This window comes from Polypterus senegalus, chromosome 6 (genome assembly GCF_016835505.1).
Source record: "Polypterus senegalus isolate Bchr_013 chromosome 6, ASM1683550v1, whole genome shotgun sequence".
Lineage (NCBI taxonomy): Eukaryota > Metazoa > Chordata > Cladistia > Polypteriformes > Polypteridae > Polypterus > Polypterus senegalus.
In genome coordinates this window covers 63,976,559-63,995,857 of record NC_053159.1, presented here as the reverse complement: position 1 = coordinate 63,995,857, position 19,299 = coordinate 63,976,559, and the positions used below count along the sequence as shown (strand labels likewise).

The 19,299-nt window shown below is 37.5% G+C and overlaps 1 protein-coding gene across 10 annotated transcripts in view; it reads right to left on the bottom strand.

Moving 5' to 3' along the window:
- The window catches only part of ubr4 (ubiquitin protein ligase E3 component n-recognin 4), a 196,896-nt gene that overhangs the window by 24,979 nt on the left and 152,618 nt on the right, over positions 1-19,299 (bottom strand). For 9 of the 10 annotated variants that reach the window (XM_039756137.1, XM_039756141.1, XM_039756139.1 and 6 more), the window contains 12 exons: positions 10,210-10,337; positions 9,968-10,097; positions 9,703-9,860; positions 9,454-9,563; positions 6,539-6,680; positions 6,344-6,425; positions 5,988-6,161; positions 5,084-5,205; positions 4,776-4,973; positions 4,542-4,622; positions 4,368-4,455; positions 3,759-3,886 (listed from right to left, as the gene is read on the bottom strand). In XM_039756137.1, the coding sequence (XP_039612071.1) occupies positions 3,759-3,886; positions 4,368-4,455; positions 4,542-4,622; positions 4,776-4,973; positions 5,084-5,205; positions 5,988-6,161; positions 6,344-6,425; positions 6,539-6,680; positions 9,454-9,563; positions 9,703-9,860; positions 9,968-10,097; positions 10,210-10,337 (1,541 nt within the window). The remainder of the gene's footprint in view (positions 1-3,758; positions 3,887-4,367; positions 4,456-4,541; positions 4,623-4,775; positions 4,974-5,083; positions 5,206-5,987; positions 6,162-6,343; positions 6,426-6,538; positions 6,681-9,453; positions 9,564-9,702; positions 9,861-9,967; positions 10,098-10,209; positions 10,338-19,299) is intronic. The other variant, XM_039756142.1, reaches the window with a different exon arrangement.

Here is a 19,299-nt window from a genome sequence, read left to right as displayed (position 1 = left end):
AGAAAAAAAATTTGATTTCCACAACCCCTGCTTTAGGTGAAGTAAATTCATTCCGAGAAGAAATAATCCCTCATCAAGAAATAGTTATTTTTAACAGGACCACATCTTCAATGATTTACAGCACCTCTAGAATGTCTTATGAAAAAAAGTGAAGTATTTTTTCCATGTACAATGGAACCTTGGGTCACGAACGTCTTGGACCACGTACAAATCGGGTTACGACCAAAAAGTTCACTGAACTTTTTCATCTGTTCACGACCACACACTCTGATGACGAACAAGCCAGTTTCCATTCCGGTTCGTACGCACTGATAATTTCCGCATGTGTTCAGTCTCTCCCTGTGCATTGATTGTGAACTCTGTGCTCTATTTCGTTTCGCTTCTGGTTTGTATGCGCCGGTGATTTACGCACATGTTCAGTCTCTCGCTGTACAGTACACTGTTCTTGGTTAGACGTGCATCACGCAGAGGGTCTTTGTGGTAAAACGGGTCCACAGCTCACGTCAAGAGGCCAGTTTTAAATAAATAATCACCACGCTTGCAGCTTAGTGAGGGGGCGTGGTGGTTGATTGTTACAAGACAAGGCGATTAAAGGGAGGAAAAAGAAAAGAAAGACGGAGGAAGTAAGCAGGAAGCAGTGTGGAAGGAAACCGGTGTGAGCGAGCGAGCCCAAGCATTTCACTTCTGTTTTTATGGGATTAGTTATTTATTGAAGGATTCTGAAAGCACTGCACTTTATTTAATCAGAGGAAGGGTGGCTGGCCGAGTAAGGCAGTTAAAGAATGTACCGGACTTGTTTATAAAGAGACTGCTTCGAGTATTGCTTAGATGTCCTTGTATTAAATGAAGACTTCTTTCTATTGGATTTTAACTTCCACTTCACTTCTGTTTTTATGGAATTAGTTATTTACAAGTGGCTGGGAGCCCGATCGAATCGGGCTACAAATTCTACGTTTGTGAAATCCATACTTTCTCTGCAAAATATTATTAGTTTTTTTTAAGTCCTTGAAATGATTTTGTTATCATGGTTATGATGTGTGTTTAAAATAGACCTTTTCGGCTAATGTAATGAAGAGCTTCCTGTTTAAACGGGGTTGCGAGACGTGAACTCAGCTCTTCGGCGCACCTCATTTGATTTTTTACGGCAAACAAATTTTCAAAACAAACCGTATTTTACGACTCTAATCTGAGTCAGAGTAATAATTATGTTGGAGTGGTCATTTTAGATCTGAGATCAGCTAAAATTTTAACAATGACCATTGTTAATACCCAGCCGTCATTACTCAGTTTGCCAAAACCGAACTGCCCAAAGATAGATTTCAATGTACCAAGCAAATGGCGATACGTTCTAAATTACTTACGGTTCAGGAGCTGTCGAAGGGTTTAAATCAGTCAACGATGTTAGTCCTGAAAAGTACGCCCCATCAAAACAACGTTCCAAAAACCAACCAAACTTACTGTTATATGCTCGAACCAATACCGACTTACTATACTTGGCTGTCCAGCGGCGTCACTGTAGCATTCGAACATTCTTAGGCAATAATGCAATACTGCATTTGCCACGTTATGTTCGAACTACAGAGGCAGAGTCCCATTGCATGGTTCTAACTTGTATTGAGTTGAGGTATTGACACGAACACCATACATACGGATAGCATCAAATTGACGCGAACACTATACATACGGGGTATTGACGCGAACATCATACATACGGATAGTATCAAATTATATATAAGGATTAAAGGATTCTGAAAGCACTACACTTTATTTAATTTGGACATTGTTTTTGATTGTTGTTTTTAATAAAAGCACTTGGCACTTTTTGCACCATCTGATTGCTCCATTGTAGTGTCTTACTGTTGTGCTCATCGGTAACATTACTGATGGTGACGGGTTTAAGGGCTCCCAGAAGCGAGATGGGAACATGCAGCGAACCTGCATCGTCACATACTTTACCTCAAAACTAATCTCCTCTCCACCCAGTTCCTCCTCACTTTCTTCATGCCAGAACTCGACTCATGCAAGGTTAGTTTATGGTTAGTTTTTGCATTACAGATTTTTCAAATGTTCGTTTTTCAGTTTGTCGCAATGTTACTTTTCTTGGTTGTTTATTAAATTACAGATTTTTCAAATGTTCATTTTTTCCCTGTGCTTAAAACTCATTAAGAAAAGTATTTACAGCGAGCGTTGCATAGGGCTATAGCGTGAATTCTAGCAATGTTGCTTTTCTCTATTCAAGGTTTTCTCAGTGTTATTCAATGTTTTTACATTTAGTTTACTATTACGCTGTGCATTCTATGGTATAATTAACTATATTTAAAAAAATATATATTTACATATAGTTCGTACGGCCTGGAACGGATTAATTGTATTTACATACAATCCTATGGGGGGAAATTACTTCGGGTCACGACCGTTCATCAAAGTGTATGTTAAAATTTTCAAGCAGTAATGCACGACTTCCTGGGGTATAAATATGAGTTAGCAAAGAGGCCAAATTCCCTTATTAATTCATCAACATGGGAAACAACAAAAACTCAAGATAGGGTTGGAATAAAAAAAAAAGGATGGTTATATTGATAAGATCCTGATTCTACTGTCAATTATGGTGGATGATCTGTGATGCTGTTTATCCTCTGGGAACTTTACTAGGGTACATGGCATCAGGGACTCCAGATTCCATGAAATACCTGGAGATTTAAAATTTACATCTGGATGCTTCTGCCAAGAAATTAAAACTGGGTTGTTGTTGGATCTTCTAGCGGGACAATCATCCAGTTATTAATTATTATTAAAACAATTATTAAAACAAAACAAAATCAAGTTTCTGCCATGGCTAGACCTGTTTTCAGACCTAAACCCTATTGGAAATCTGTGGAGGGCTGAAGATTACAGTTCACAAGAGAGGACCTCAGATCCTGGATGATCTGATGACATTTTGTAAGGAGGAATGGTCTCAGACTGCCTGCTTCATATCCTCCTATATTTTGAAAGGTTGGAAAAGACACATTGATGTTTTATTGACAAAGGGAGGTTGTACAAAGTATTAAATGTAGGAGTAACAATAATCATTGTATGTGTGGTTTTGTTAAAAAATAATTACTTCTTGATCAGGAATTATTTTTTCTCAGAATAAATTTACTTCAGTTAAAGGTTAGATGTCCATAATTTTGTGTTAGATTAAGGCAATTCCCTACAAGATACATTTTTTATAACCTTTTTACTCATCTTTACTAGTGGTGCCAATACAGTAATTGTGAAGGGGAATGTACAGTACATCAACCTTTCCCAAAACAAATCTTTGGACAGCAGATTTATTGTAGAGGAATTCCTTAATAATACTTCCCGAACAAGACAATCAGTAGCATATGTAATGACAAAAATGTAAGCTAATTTCTTCTAAAATTTGTAAAAAATCAATGTTAATAATTTTCTATAAACATGAACTTGTTAATAGGTTGTGCCATTTTCTGTCATTTGGTGAGATCTAAAGATTAGAATCTTTGAGGATACATTCAAGTTAGGAAGATTAATCTGGTTTTAGTAAATACAAACTTCACATGCTAAACAACAAAGTAAATCACATTCTAAACTGATAAACGCAATTATGATGCTAAATTTTATCTATGATGCTGAGTAAATTCAGTCTTGAAGACAGTTGTATAGAAGATCATAAGCATGTTGTTTTTTTCATCTTAGGATCAAGTAAGATAAATACCACTCCATCATATAGGAAAGCCAAACTTATTGGGACTCACTGTGAGCAGGTGGCGTCCCTGTTTAAAGTCTTTGATTCCTGCCAGGCGGTTCAACATGCATTCTAGTCCTCCACACTGAGCCATTACACCAGCCATTTTGTAGACCTCCTCTTCATCTTCCTCTTCATCTAAAATAAGGGAAAACATTAAATGAGTCAGTTATGTATTTTGACTAAATTCTGAAGCCCCAAAAGCAAACATATTTGATAAATAAGAATCATTTTCCATTTGGTTCCTTTAGGTCATTAATCAAGCAAAATAATACAGGCAGCAGGAAGTGTGGAGCAGTAGTTAAGACTTTGGAGTTCAAACCCTGAAATTGTGGGTTCAAATCCCGCCACTGACACTGTGTGAAAATTGCGTTCCAATTGGAAAGAGAAATGTAAACAATTGAATCTCAAATGTTGTAAGTTGCTTTGTATAAATGTGACAGCCAAATAAATAAATGTAAATGTAAATATAGGGATACTAAAAACCATTCTAAGAAGGCATCTCCAAAAAGCAACATTTCCATTGTATATAGAGTGATTATGAGGAAAGAAGCTGTGTTAGTTCTCAGCAAATGACAAAATTTCACACTCGCCAACACAAGTTAATATTAAATAAAACCTGTGGTGGAGTCCAGTGATTCAATGAACTCCTCAGTGGCATCACCCAAAAGGCCCCTCATGCGGTAAATAATTCTCATTGGTTCCCCCTGTACAAAAATAAAATTACGTCAGTACATAAAAGTTCAACATTTTTCCAAAAACACAAAATTATAAATTCAATAAAAATCTGCACCTCATTTGTTGGACACCAAACTTTCTTGTACACCTCAGCTATAGGGAGATCAAGGCTGATTATTTTATTGTTCACAAGCAGCTGAAATTAAGAAAAAGATTAAAATGCAAAGCGCAATAATAAAATACTTTCCAGTTCATTATAAATTTTTAGGCCCCAGAGCCAATAACTTGTTTTATAACTACAATTACTCAATTGAGTCAACAACCTGCCTCATCTTAAAAGTCAATATACCTCCATTCCACTGTCATCCTCCAGCAAAGCCACCAAGTCACAGTCTTGACAGATTTTGTTCTTTGTATCTCTCATAAGTGGCCCAATCCCAGGCTCATTGCTGCTATATGGATTGCCTGGCATGCGGCCCTGCAGAAAGTCTTCTTGCTGGGGATCCTTCTCCAGAGTCACAAAAAACTCAGTCACCTCATTTTCCTCCTGTATCAAATTTTAATGGACATTTTTATTTGTTTAAATATAATGGATGGTTAAATGTAAACCTTTTTAAAAATTTACTGCAGACACAAAATTCAAAATTAATCACTAACCGGATAAATGATACTGCACAAACGCTCGAAAATAAACACTGGTGTCCTGTAGTCATCCAAATTGTACCGCTTTGCAGTCTCAATGCACACAGCCATAAATGCCTTTGTTTCAGATTCAGTACCTAAGAATATAAATGGGAGATGATGCAGAAAGTGTGTATAATTCTGGTTCTCCCCCTTATAGCATTACTAGCTGTGTTATCCAGCTCCGCCTAGGAAATTTCCTAAGACAACAGGCTTTAATTATGGTGCAGAGGGTTAACTCAATTTTATCAAAAGATTTTTTTTTCTCCTAACCAGGGGTTAGCTAATATTATTCCTTCACCAGTGCTTCATATACTTGATCATGCTACATACAATTGACAAAAGTAAAACATTTCTGTCTTCAATTCTGGCTTTTCTTACTGACTTGGATGTTGTTGATGGTCACTGCAAAACAGTTTTAGAGAAAACTGTATTCTTCTGAATTCAGTGAGGTAATTGATAGGAAATGATGGGAACTTAGGGTATAAATATAATTTCAGTGTTTAGCAGAGGATGTAAAAATGGTAGCTTAAATCAGACTGAAGGCAATGTTTATATCTATCATCTTGCACCCTTACAAAGATTATAATGCAAAATGCAATAATAAAATACTTTCCAGTTCATTATAAACTTATTTTTCCCCAATTTGTTTCTCTGTTGTTGGGAGTGTGAGTCACCTCAAAATATTGATACACTGAAATGTCTTTTCTTAGATGATATCTACTAGCTTAGACGTACCTTTGTGCCAAATTTTATCTTTGTAACTAAACAGGAAATAGTATTTTTCTTGATGAGTAAAGTGAGCAAGTCAATTAACTTTCATAATTATATACAGTATATGTAAATAGAAAAGAAAGATAGGTGCCACTTTACTGCTCACCTGTAGTCATATCCTCTAGCATCTCCAACAGCATATCTTGAGTTTCATCAATGAGCTTGGTTCTCTGCACAACTAACTTTCTTAGACAGAGATAACCATTCAGAACAGTTCCTACAAGTCGGCTTTTAAAGTGACGTTTGATTGACTCCACTTCAACAAATGATGACAAAAGACCTGTGAGAGAAACAAAATAAATGTCTCAAAAATAAAAGGTATTCAGTACCAATGATGAACATGAAAATATAAGCCCATGAAGAAACATTATTTTCTTTTGGACAACTACAATAACGTATTACACAAAAGAGAAAATTGCTGCTATATCTCTCTTTTGTCACTGAAGTTTCCACAATTCTCACCTGTAAGGCTTTTAAGTGCATAACCCTGCTGCAGGTCAGTGCTCAATGTAGCCTCTTCTAGAGCCAACAAGTGGGCAATTTCCTGTAAAGACATAAGAGCAATAATTAATTTTCACACTCTCTCTGTACCTCACCCCAATATGTGCCAATTCAACCCAATGACATAATGCCACATAAAATATCTTAAGTTCTCACTTTGGTAATAAGGTTTCCAACATACGGCAATACTCCTCTTGCTGCAAGATACACTTTCCAGTGGGCTGGCTTAATAAGCTTCTGATAGAGTGCAAGGTACTCAGCTGCACACTCCCCAGCAACACTCAGTTCATCCAGGTAGCTGTAAATAAAACAGAGCCTTTAGTTAGAACAATATAAAAGCTTTAGAATGAAAATAACTGACAGTGACTTGAATAAAAGAATTTTTAAAAATGTGCTTTTTCAAGTGAATTCTCTGGCATGTCAGACTAGACTGGATATCATATATATTGGTATTATCAGAATAGTTTCTACATCTTTACCAGAACATCCCTATATACATCAACAAATCTTTTGTTAAGAAGTTTGACTCGACTGAATCATCATTGTTACCATTAATGAAAAATGACTAAATGGTACTGTGATTAATAAGCCTAATACAGTTATATTTAATATACATACATATATACACTCCTGTAGTATACTGTACAAGATTTAAAAGCTAACAAATGTTTTACTGGAAATCTGAGGATTGTGAAATGGAACTTTAAAGGCTTTTAGCAATTAAAGCAAGTGATTTGTTTACAGATAATGGAAAAAAAAACCAAAAACATGGTATACTGAGGTAAGGGAGCCTAGCTTGTCTACAAGCATGGTCAGTAGAATCTGCAAATAGGTCACTGGATATGTCAGAAGAAGTTGTGTATTATTTTTTAAACACAAGGAGTGTCATGAGCATACATAAAGTATGTCAGTAGCATCCCTGACTTATAAGCCACCTTATGCAGATGAAACAAGTCTAAGACTTAGAGAAATTTCCGACAAGTATATTGTTCAACAGCTTCTCTCCTGTAGTATGTATGTACGGTATAACCAGCTGTGATACCATGCTTTACACAACAAATTTTTAAGGCTGTGAGCTCCCAGTACAGTGCTGTGGTTAATCGTGTGTCAGACGTACCATGTAATTAACCAAGAACTTTTCTGTATACAGCATTTGCAGTCTTTTTTTTTTTTTCTAAGGCATAATATCATTGGCAGGCAGCGTGGTATGGGGGTTAAGGCTATGTACTTACAACTTAAATTTAAGTCTGCTACTAGCACTGCGTGACCGTGAGCAAATCACTTCACCTGCCTGTGCTCTAACTGGAAAAACAAAAAGAAATCATTTGAATCTCACATGCTGTAAGTTGCCTTGGATAAAGGCATCAGTCAAATAATAAACAATAATAACATCATGTCGTCATTGGAGCAGCTTACTCTTGAACATGCTATATACAATATTGTCCATGAGTAAAACATTCCTGCATTAGATAAATTCTTGATTTTCCTAGTGACTTGGTTTTTATTAATGATCAATGCAAAAAACAGTTTTATAGGAAATAATTCTTTTGAATTGAAACAGGTAATCAGTGAGAGTAATGTAAAATTTGAGTGTACAATATTAGATGTTTACAAGTTTCATTTCACATTGTTCACTAAAATATACAATTTATTTCTGTGTTTTTCGTGAGATGTATGGGGGGCCCTTTAAAGTCTAAGGTGCAAATGTATATGCTTTCTATCTTTTTGATAGAAGAGGAAGTGTAAACACCTTGTAAACAGTACTAAATCTTTCATTATTATTTCGTAGATTCTCCTGTGTTGTTTAGGGGGTGTCAGGCCCCTTCAAGATTTGTTTATCTCCATGTGGCTAATTATGCATGAAAAAGACAACATGCCACTTCCTTATACTGAAGTGGAATTCTAAGATTGACCTGCATATTTGGCAACAAGCAGAGATAACTTCTTATGTATGCTGTATGTGTTTCATAAAAATACAAATTTGAGACCCTGCATTATTTACTTAATTATTCTACCACTAAGTTCCACAGAGTCTGTAATGCAAACAATCAGCATTACATACCCGGGGGTGGTCCCATCCAATGTTGGCTGTTACAGCTCCGAAGGATGTCATGCGGGCCTTGCAAAACATTATGGTTCGTTGGGGAAAAAAGTTCTACTAAACCAGCCAAATTATCAGCAAATAATTTGACGAACAAGGGCAAACACAGAAAATTCTCTGCGAATAACGCTTTGGCAAATTCCGCTGACCAACACTATATTGAAGCAAATGTGTTTGGGTTATTTGTTGAAATATAGTCTGTCACCATGTCCCAACCACAAACAGAGAAACTGAAAGTTAATCAATGTATACTTTTGCCAGTTTATGAACCCTTGTTCATAAATTGTATAGATCTCTTCATAGTTCTGGTGTCCTGACAGGACAGTGAAGCAGAAATCTCTCAAATATCCTACTTTGTAACTGTTTAAAATTTACCCAGATCAGGATTCAACTTATGAGTGTTAAGTGCCTGGATTACTAGGCCATGTTTTTTGGGAATCTCCTATAGAAGTAATGTTTGGGATAGCCTTGGATTTGAAATCACTCCTTATACAGTAACAGCAGCATTTGGAGCACTAGTAGATAGAATTCAAATGTATTGTGTGACAATGGTTGTAATATCCTATACCACATTATTAGCATGAAATATTATTTTGCTCAACTGGAAAAATCCCAAGCCACCTTCTATAACTCAATGGGAAAGCAATGTACTACATCTCAAAATTAGATAAAATCAAAATTTTCTTTAATAGGACTTGTTCAAAACAATTTTAAAATGGCAAGAATTCATTATTGTAACTCTAAACAAAGCAGGCTGGATCTATGCTTACATTTATTACCTTACTTTTTTTTTATTATATATAATGAACCATTTTAGACTGGCCTCTATATGCACTTTTTTTTTTTTTTGGAAGAAGGCTGAATTATGAGGTTTTTTTTTCCCCCTTTGAATTGACTTTGAGGTATAATGTTATATATGATATGTTGTAATGCTTTGTCCTCAAATGAAGGTAGGAAAAAAAAGGAATACCTGGTAAGGAGATCGAGAACTTGCTGCTTACGACTGGGTATTGTGGTCAAAGCTTCCACAATAGTGCAAGCAGCTTGCCGAGCTGCCTGAGTTGCTGGGGTAAACAGAACCTATGACAGAGACATTTTTAATGAACAGCATAAATCAGTACAAACCTAATATGAGAAAGTACATTTTGGAAACTGTTCTAAATTGTTAAACTATAAACAACATGACTGTTATAAAAAAAAAATCTTTTTGCAAATCTACCTGACGGAGCCAGTTGTTGTGCCCCAATTTCAGGTCCAGTGGAGTAACCCTTTTCCCTCTCTTGCTCATGAACTGCTTCCATTTCCAAACATACTTTTCCAGAAGGTACTGCCTCTGAGCTTCTGCTTTGTTTAGGGTTTTGCTGCTGCTTTCTGCTCCTTTGTAAGTGGACATCAGGAAGCACATGCTCAGGTATTAACGCAAGGCCTAAAGTCTTACTTTTTACCTCTTTACAATCATTTTATCTGATATGGTTTTTACTCACCTCTAGCTGGTAGGCACTTCTTCCATGCTTCATACGAGGCTTTGGGGTCTCTCTTCAGCCACAGCTGAGCCTGGGCATGGATTTCATTGCTGTATGGCTTCACAGTGGTCAAGGATTCAACAGGAATATCCTAAATTTAAAACTACTACTTCAGTGACCTGTTTGGCAAATCTTTTAATACTTCACTAATTTTATTACATTAACAGCAAGAATTTTACTAACAGTTTCTAAGACTTTCTTACTTTGTTCTTTTTGCTAGTGGGTGCAGGTGGTCTAATAAGTTTCTGCAGGATTCGCAGACACATTAGTGTAATATTCTCCACCACAACTGGAGTCTTGATATTAACAGCCATGAGGAAAAGACTGAGAGCTGCAAGGAATTAAAAGAAAAACAATAATAACAACAACAACTAAAGATTACACAATCCAATTTTCATATCAAGCTTAGAGAAGATGCATCCTTGACTAGCCACAGTCCTGGAAAACAAAAACTTACAGTATATGCAGGACACCAGAATGATCGATGGAATTTCTAATATTATGACCAAATGCCTGCTATTCTGAAAAATTTAAGATTCTAAAATAAGTAACATATGTGATTTATCCAACAGAATATTTTTAAAGGTTTCACAACAGACACAACTTTAAGGTCCTAAGAGAAATGTATAAGATGACAGAAAGTGAAAGTGCCACCCATTGAAAGACAATAGTCATAACATAGGCAAACAGACATCCTAGAGCTTTAGGAAATTGGCTCCTCCCAATGAACAAAGGCAACCTTCATCTTAAAAAATTGTTAATGACCACAATGTGCTCTCTCTTTAAAAATACTGTCCTGAACAGAATGGTTTAAGCATCATGTTGCTGAAGATATGTTTGACAAGAAGAAAGCTGAAGGAAATGTAAGAGGGCCATACTAAAAGCTGTGCTCCAAAGGCCCCAAAGTCACCTAACCATACCATAACTTGATCAGGAACACACACACACACACACACACACACACACACACACACACACACACACACAAACACACACACACAAACAGCTGTCTAAACAAAACAAAAAGACAGATTATCAAACTTAATCCACTTCAGGTTAGTGTAAGACCAAAGCCTATACTAGAATGAAGCAAAGTAACTAACCAGCTTCAGGAATCACAGAGTATAAACATGTGGAACACACATGGAAGGGTATACTCTGCAGATTCAGTCAGAACTCCACTTAAGGCAAGGGTTGCTCTAAACACAAGCAGCAGCATATATGGTACTTAAAAATGACTTTAAGGGTATATAAATTTTCAATTAAACAAGTGAAAGCATGTGTAGTTTTGTACAGCATATACAAACAATAAGAGAACTACAGTATGCAGCTGTTACTTAGGGTGATTATACATGGAGGGTGTGAATCTGGATGTGTGAGTAAGTTGGGTCCTAGAATGGATTGTGACCAGTCCTGGACTGGTTGCTGCCAGAATAGGCTCTGTTTGTACAACAACCCATATAAAAATTATGCTAAACCATTTTGAAGAAAATATCTTATTTCATACATCATAACTAGAAAAAATGGACAATTATGAAATTCCAATCTCCCCTTTTATAAGAATTTAGTCAGGTCACAACCAAAATGCATCCAATAGTCAAACGAAAATGTCTTCGTATATCAAATGATTAAGTCCTATAAAGTCCTCCTGTCATTCTCTGATGTTCAATGTAAGTAAAATGACAAAAAAAAGCACTTGGAACAAATTTCTGAGAGCAGTTTTAATTCAAGCCACTGTGTACAACATTAGTTATTATCCACCTTTACAAAATAAATTAGGAAAACTTAAGTCAATTCCACTGTGGATGCATAGAAGGCGGCACCAGGCAGTGTAGTGTGTTAGGAGGACAGGTGCTGAAAGCCCAACTGTCTAGGACTGATATGATTTGGTACATTCCACACAGATTTATTTTTTCTTAGGCGGCACTATGCCAAAAGACCAACTAGATCAACATTAATTCTTTGCGTACATAAATCTACTGACTAGAAAATTGTGGTTATACATTTATAAATATCTAATGAAAAGAGGATAGGAAGGACAACTGCCTGGGAAGTCATTGAAATACCGTGCTAAAAGACCACTTCCAATTAATGAAACATGGTATTCACCTCTTCTTCTACAGACTACAGATGAACAAATCAGATTCTTACAATCTCACGACATCTATTTGCCAAACACTCCATAAAATTAACTTGGGGATACTCTGGAAAGGATGACTGACAAAAAATCCAAACCAAAATAAGTTCAAGAGCCAGTGCTGAAAAGAACTTATGATAATATGTCAGCTGTCTTCTGTGATCTTCATCTGGACAAGTGAATTAAAAGTGAAACTTTTTACTATGCTTTTTAAATGGCAGAGTAGGCCATGCTATTTTACCAAAATGTCTGTCTTCTGTCTGATTCTCAATATCTGGAGCAATTACCCATTTTCTGCGTCTATACTGGGTACTACACTAGTGGCATGTGCCTGGTACTGATATTGTTGGTGATGCCCAGAAAGAATACTCACTGCAATCCCCATTAGCCAAATATTTCCTTTCAGTTTGAAACAGCAGCCTTTCCACTTCTTTCACTATCAAGCGAATGATCCAAGAACCTAACTTTGGACAGAGCTTGTGACCACTTTGGCAATTGCTCCTCCCTAATATGTAGTGAGTAGGCCTCTGTGTTCCAGATGAGGACCATGAACTACCATTTTTGTATTCTGATTGCTTGACACTTTGCCAATGACTGCAGCACGTTTGCTATAGAGCTCTTACTACTGCATATGCTGTGCTCTTAAGCCTCAAAAATGTAGCTATTAGGTGTCCAAAGTCGATTATCTCCTAATATCATTTGAAATTTTACACCCTGTAAATAACAAAAGGAAACAGACCGAACAGAGTCAGTCTATTTCAATAATATATATCAGATATTCATTGACGATACAAACTTCTTGCCTCTTTGGGTTTTCCAAGTCTGTCCAGAAAATGGTTTCAACACCTGAGCCAATCCACTTCAAAGTTGAGAAGAGACAGCCTTATACTAGCTCATGTTATACAGCTGCAGATCAGATAACAAGACTACAAAATTGATCACTAACCTTCTGTAAACATAATCCAGTTTCTAAAAATAGTGAACACTAAAAATGCAAATGCAGTGAACATTTTCTTCTTTGCCAATGAAAGTGGAACTGAGGTCAGGGCCATTTACTTATTTTCAATCTTGTTCTTATCCTATTTTACCTACTGCAGCTTTGAAGGAAGCTTGAACATTTAAGGATTGATTCATAAGCTGTGTGTGTTGTATAGCACCAGAAAGGAGCAAGTGGAGAGGACAATGAGAGAATGCAGAAGGGTTTTGGATTATAAAAGATTGAAATTACAGAATATTTGGGGTTTAATGATGAATAGGATTCAGAAATTAGGTTGCGGGGAGAACTATAGAAATAAATGGATGTGTTAAAATATTTACTTTGGTGTTAGCTCAAGACTGAAAATTTAATGAGAGATCCCCAGAGTGAGTGGGGATGGTACAACTGGAAGAAGGTACCAGGAGTATTGTGTGACTGAAGAATTAAGGTGAAAGTTAAAGGTAAGGTTTTTATAATGGTGATATGATCAGCAATGTTTATGGAGTGGAGATATTGGCAGTAAAGCAAGCACAGGAGAAAATTTTGAATGCAGCAGAAATGAGAACGCTGAGAATGATATGTGGAGATACAAAAAAAAAAAAAAAGAAATGAGACAGTACAACAAAATTGGGATAGATATCTAAAAAAGCACAGGAAAGTAGGTTGGACTGGTTTGGGTGTGGATAGGCAATAAATATGTGGGCAAAAGAGTGATTTTAATGGAAGCATGAGAAAAAGAAAGAGAGAGAAACCAAAACATAGGTGAATGGATAATGTAAAAGAGGATTTGAAGGAAAGGTTTAAATAGGGAGGGAGTTGCAACATGTAGATATTTGGAGAAGGATGATCAGGCATATTGAACTCACACAGCAAAGAAATAGAGTATGTAGGACAAAGTGGTCATCGACAATTCTGCTAGGCTTTAGGGGAACACAAGTCCTATTAAGATAGCAAATTTACCAGGTAGGCATACATTCAGTTGTGCCAACCCCGACCCTTGCATTTCAAACTAAGTGGCTGAACTACAGTTCGTACCAGTCACAGCCCTGGACTTCATCCAATAAAAAAAGTGTAAATCAGAATTAAGATGATATCTTTCCAGAGACCTTTTTCAAACCAGAAAGTATCAAATAACACCAAATCCAAACAAAGAGCATCATAATTCAACAAGCTACAACTATGATGGACAAATAATTGACCTTTAAGCAGACACGGGTTCTTTAACTGGAAATTACATTAATCCAATCACGAGAGGGTACATACGCCTTTAAAAACTAACTGCAACTCATCTCTCTGGGGGAAAATCTGTCAGCACTCACCAAAATAACCTGTTGCACTTATAGAAAAGTATATTCTTACAGTTGATTATTTACTTATATTCAAAAAGAATTATGAACATATGAAAATAAAAATTATATCAGTGCACATTAGTATAGCAAGAGTTAAATCACAAAAAGGCCCACGCCTGTATATTTTTATTGTTCTAAACAAGCTGGAAACCACCAATATTTCATGAGTGAAGGTTCGGCATGTAGAGGGAGGCTGACATGCAGAACCCCCCCAAACCCCCCCCCTTCTTTCCAGGTGGTGAATGTGAGCGGAGGACTAGAGATAAAGGGGGCAGGTACAGGACGGGTTCAAGGTGGGGAAGAAAGCCTGCCAGGTGACCATGGAGTCAGATAGTGAGCGAGAAACTTTTGATAAGTACTGTAATAAATGAAAGGTAGTGGAATTGCTACTTGCTCAATCAATCTGAGCTGAGACCGTATGTACATCAAACAATAAAGCTTGATTCTGCCTGCACATCCTGAGGTCCCCCGAGTGGTTTCATTTAGCAGCATGTTTGTGCCATAGAACTCTCTGAAACCTAAAAACCTGATGAGCCACAATCTCTTTGGGGAGCTAAAACCCGAGTTTCTTCTCTTTGTAGACTTGAAAGCTGAGATCTTCCCTGTCAAACTGATCTCTGCGGAATTTACTGAGGCCAGTCTGAGAAAACTGAGAAGCAGCCATCACTTCAAGATGGGATCTTCAGCATCTAAACCCTGGTGCCAGAAAGAGTAATGCCTTTCTATAGGAAGCTCCAGATGAAACACCAAAGAGCCTAACTGAGGAAAGCAAAGAGTACCATGAACAAAGAACCATATAATGAAAAGAAAGAGTACAATCCAGCACAAGCAAATCCTCCACCTGTATCCAGAACAACAACTAAACAGAAGAGTGTACATTATCTTTAAACAGACTAGGGGGCTCTGCCCCCTGCTCACTTCGCTCGTCCACCCCCAGGTTTGGTTAACCAGATATATAAAGAGATTGTTAAACTTATGGGAATTGTTACATATGCATTATTTTCACTTTTACTTTAAAACTTTAGTAAAAACAATATTTGGAATTAACTTTTCTTCAAGATCGCATTGAATTTTGATTCCATGTTTGGATTTACATCGTGACAATGCAACATACAACTGCCCGTGAGTGAATATTGTTTCTCTCTCTAATAAATAAAACAACATTTTTGAATGTTTGTCCATGCTCGCTCTCTTCTTCACTTAGTCGTTGATGTGTCATCTAGAACGTATAAAATTATTGTCCTGATAAAATTTATAAGGGCTGAGAGCGCAGGAAGTGTGTTTCACGGGACTTCATACCACGCCCACGTTTTTGGAATCTTTAAATTCTCGTTGGCAACCCGAATTAGACGATCTACAAGTCTCCAACTTAATGTTTAAACCCGAACAATATATTCAATCTCTTTTCACTTTTTCTGTTATTTCATAGAGTAATAATTTCCGTTTGTTTGCGCTAATGTGATCTTTACTATATACTAACTATACATATTTTTGGAGACTTTTGAATTTTCGTACTTCAATTATCTTTAACCAGAATGTGTACTGTGCCAACATTTTTGAATTCTTCATGACGTTCTACTTTGTCATCTACTCAGTTTCTTTTATTCCTGGCCCTGGGAGTGGTTAAATCTCTTGGCTCAAAGACTTCTCGCGGGACATGTACATGTCTCTCCAAGAAAATCACGTCTCGTCTCCAAGATTTTTTTTTTTATAATAGAGAGATCTACAACAGCAAGTTTCATTCTGTGTCAAGATACATTTTACACCGAAATAGCCAGTAAACAATAAGCTCTGTATGTCTGTCTTGTGTGTCTTACAGCTTCCTGTCCTATACGTGTGTTTAAAAAAAAAAGAAAACCAAAAACCTCAGTACACCATTTTTTCACTGTACTCTTCCTCTGCATTAACTGGCAACACAGGACTACCAGCGGTGTAAAGGTTCATTTTGCTTCATTCCATACCATCATTTCTTCATTTCTAAAATTCTGTCTGGCACTCCATAAATAAGCACACGTCCAGTTAAATATTTGGTTAACTGCCTATACCAACAACCTAAATGTAAGAGTAGTATTATACAGGGTGGTCCAGATCTAATTATGCAGATCCAGATCATCTGGATGACTCTGGTTTATGTGGGGATGATTCCAGTTCAGCGTGAAGATGATTCTTCATGTCGTCAGTGCGCACACTTCTCGATGGTCTGGGATTTTTCGGGTGATTTTCTATGTAATAAACTTAATAAGTTATAGCGTAATGAAAAGTGCATAATTAGATTTGGACCACCCTATACATTCATATCAGTTAATACGAAGCATATCATTAAACATTTGGAGATGCTTTAAAATGATATTGACAGTACTGATGCTGTTGGGAACAGAAGTGTAGCAGGATACAACAATTAAATACTAATTGAACAGAATTCAGTTTTGAGCAAAACTGAATACCTCCACCCATGTCAGAATAATAACTCTGCATCAGGGTGAAGGCATAAAGCCTGGTGCCTTGTGTTTTTTTTTTTTTTTCTTAAAACAGTGCCCGAGTGCTAACTTATTTTTAGGAAAAGCATTCCAAGAAAAAAATGTCCCATGATTTTCCCCCCCCATGTTATTTCAACAACAGTTATGTGTAATAGTTGCTTTTCATGCTTAATATTGATACCACCAGAATTCACTTTAGTGGAAAAAGCACTGCTCCTGTAAATATGTGGTATGCCCATGTTGTGAAAATGTTCAGAAATACTAAATAGTTAACTAGAATTATATTTGCTTACCCTTTATTAACGTACGGTGACAGCAATGGACTCCCATTCTGTCATGCAAGATTGGGTAAAAAATTCACAGGAAAAATCACAAGCAACATCCCTTCCCATTAACAAAATATTCCCATTCTGAAAATACTGTATGGGCGGCATGGTGGCACAGTGATAGCTCTGAGACCTGGGTTCGCTTCCCGGGTCCTCCCTGCGTGGAGTTTGCATGTTCTCCCCGTGTCTGCGTGGGTTTCCTCTGGGTGCTCTGGTTTCCTTACACACTCCAAAGACATGCAGGCTAGGTGCATTGGTGATCCTACAGTGCATCCGGAAAGTATTCACAGCGCATCACTTTTTCCACATTTTGTTATGTTACAGCCTTATTCCAAAATGGATTAAATTCATTTTTTCCTCAGAATTCTAATGCTTAATTGGAGTCCACCTGTGGTAAAGTCAGTTGATTGGACATGATTTTGAAAGGCACACACCTGTCTATATAAGGTCCCATAGTTGACAGTTCACGTCAGAGCACAAACCAAGAATGAAGTCTAAGGAATTGTCTGTAGACCTCAGAGACAGGATCGTCTCGAGGTACGAATCTGGGGAAGGTTACAGAAAAATGTCTGCTGCTTTGAAGGTCCCAATGAGCACAGTGGCCTTCATCATCTGTAAGTGGAAGAAGTTCGAAACCACCAGGACTCTTCCTAGACTTGGCCGGCTATCTAAACTGAGCGATCGGGGAAGAAGGGCCTTAGTCAAGGAGGTGACCAAGAACCTGATGGTCACTCTGTCAGAGCTCCAGAGGTCCTCTGTGGAGAGAGGAGAACCCTCCAGAAGGACAACCATCTCTGCAGAAATCCACCATTTAGGCCTATATGGTAGAGTGGCCAGACGGAAGCCACTCCTTAGTAAAAGGCACATGGCAGCCTGCCTGGAGTTTGCCAAAAGGCACCTGAAAGAGACTCAGACCATGAGAAACAAAATTTTCTGGTCTGATGAGACAAAGATTGAACTCTTTGGTGTGAATGCCAGGCGTCACGTTTGGAGGAAACCAGGTACCGCTCATCACCAGACCAATACCATCCCTACAGTGAAGCATGGTGGTGGCAGTATCATGCTGTGGGGATGTTTTTCAGCAGCAGGATCTGGGAGACTAGTCAGTATAAAGGGAAAGATGACTACAGCAATGTATAGACACATCCTGGAAGAAAACCTGCTCCAGAGCGCTCTTGACCTCAGACTGGGGTGACGGTTCATCTTTCAGCAGGACAATGACCCTAAGCACACAGCCAAGATATCAAAAGAGTGGCTTCAGGACAACTCTGTGAATGTCCTTGAGTGGCCCAATCAGAGCCCAGACTTGAATCCGATTGAACATCTCTGGAGAGATCTTAAAATGGCTGTGCACCGACCCTTCCCATCCAACCTGATGGAGCTTGAGAGGTGCTGCAAAGAGGAATGGGCAAAACTGGCCAAAGATAGGTGTGCCAAGCTTGTGGCATCATATTCAAAAAGACTTCAGGCTGTAATTGCTGCCAAAGGTGCATCGACAAAAGTATTGAGCAAAGGCTCTGAATACTTATGTACATGTGATTTCTCAGTTTTTTTTTTTTATTTTTAATAAATTTGCAAAAATCTCAAGTAAACTTTTTTCACATTGTCATTATGAGGTGTTGTGTGTAGAATTCTGAGGAAAAAAATGAATTTAATTCATTTTGGAATAAGGCTGTAACATAACAAAATGTGGAAAAAGTGATGCGGTGTGAATACTTTCCGGATGCACTGTAAATTGTCCCTAGTGTGTGCTTGGTGTGTGGATGTGTGTGTTTGCCCTGCCAGGGGTTTGTTTCCTGCCTTGCGCCCTGTGTTGGCTGGGATAGGTTCCAGCAGACCACCGTGACCCTGTAGTTAGGATATAGCAGGTTGGATAATGGATGGATGGATGAAAATACTGTTCAGAACAGGCATGGATGTTAACCTTTAAACTGCCACATACTTGGGGCTTAATGCACACCTGGATGTCAAATACTTTTTTGCCGCATCACAATTCACAAAGAAGATGGAACACTTTTTTTTCATGCA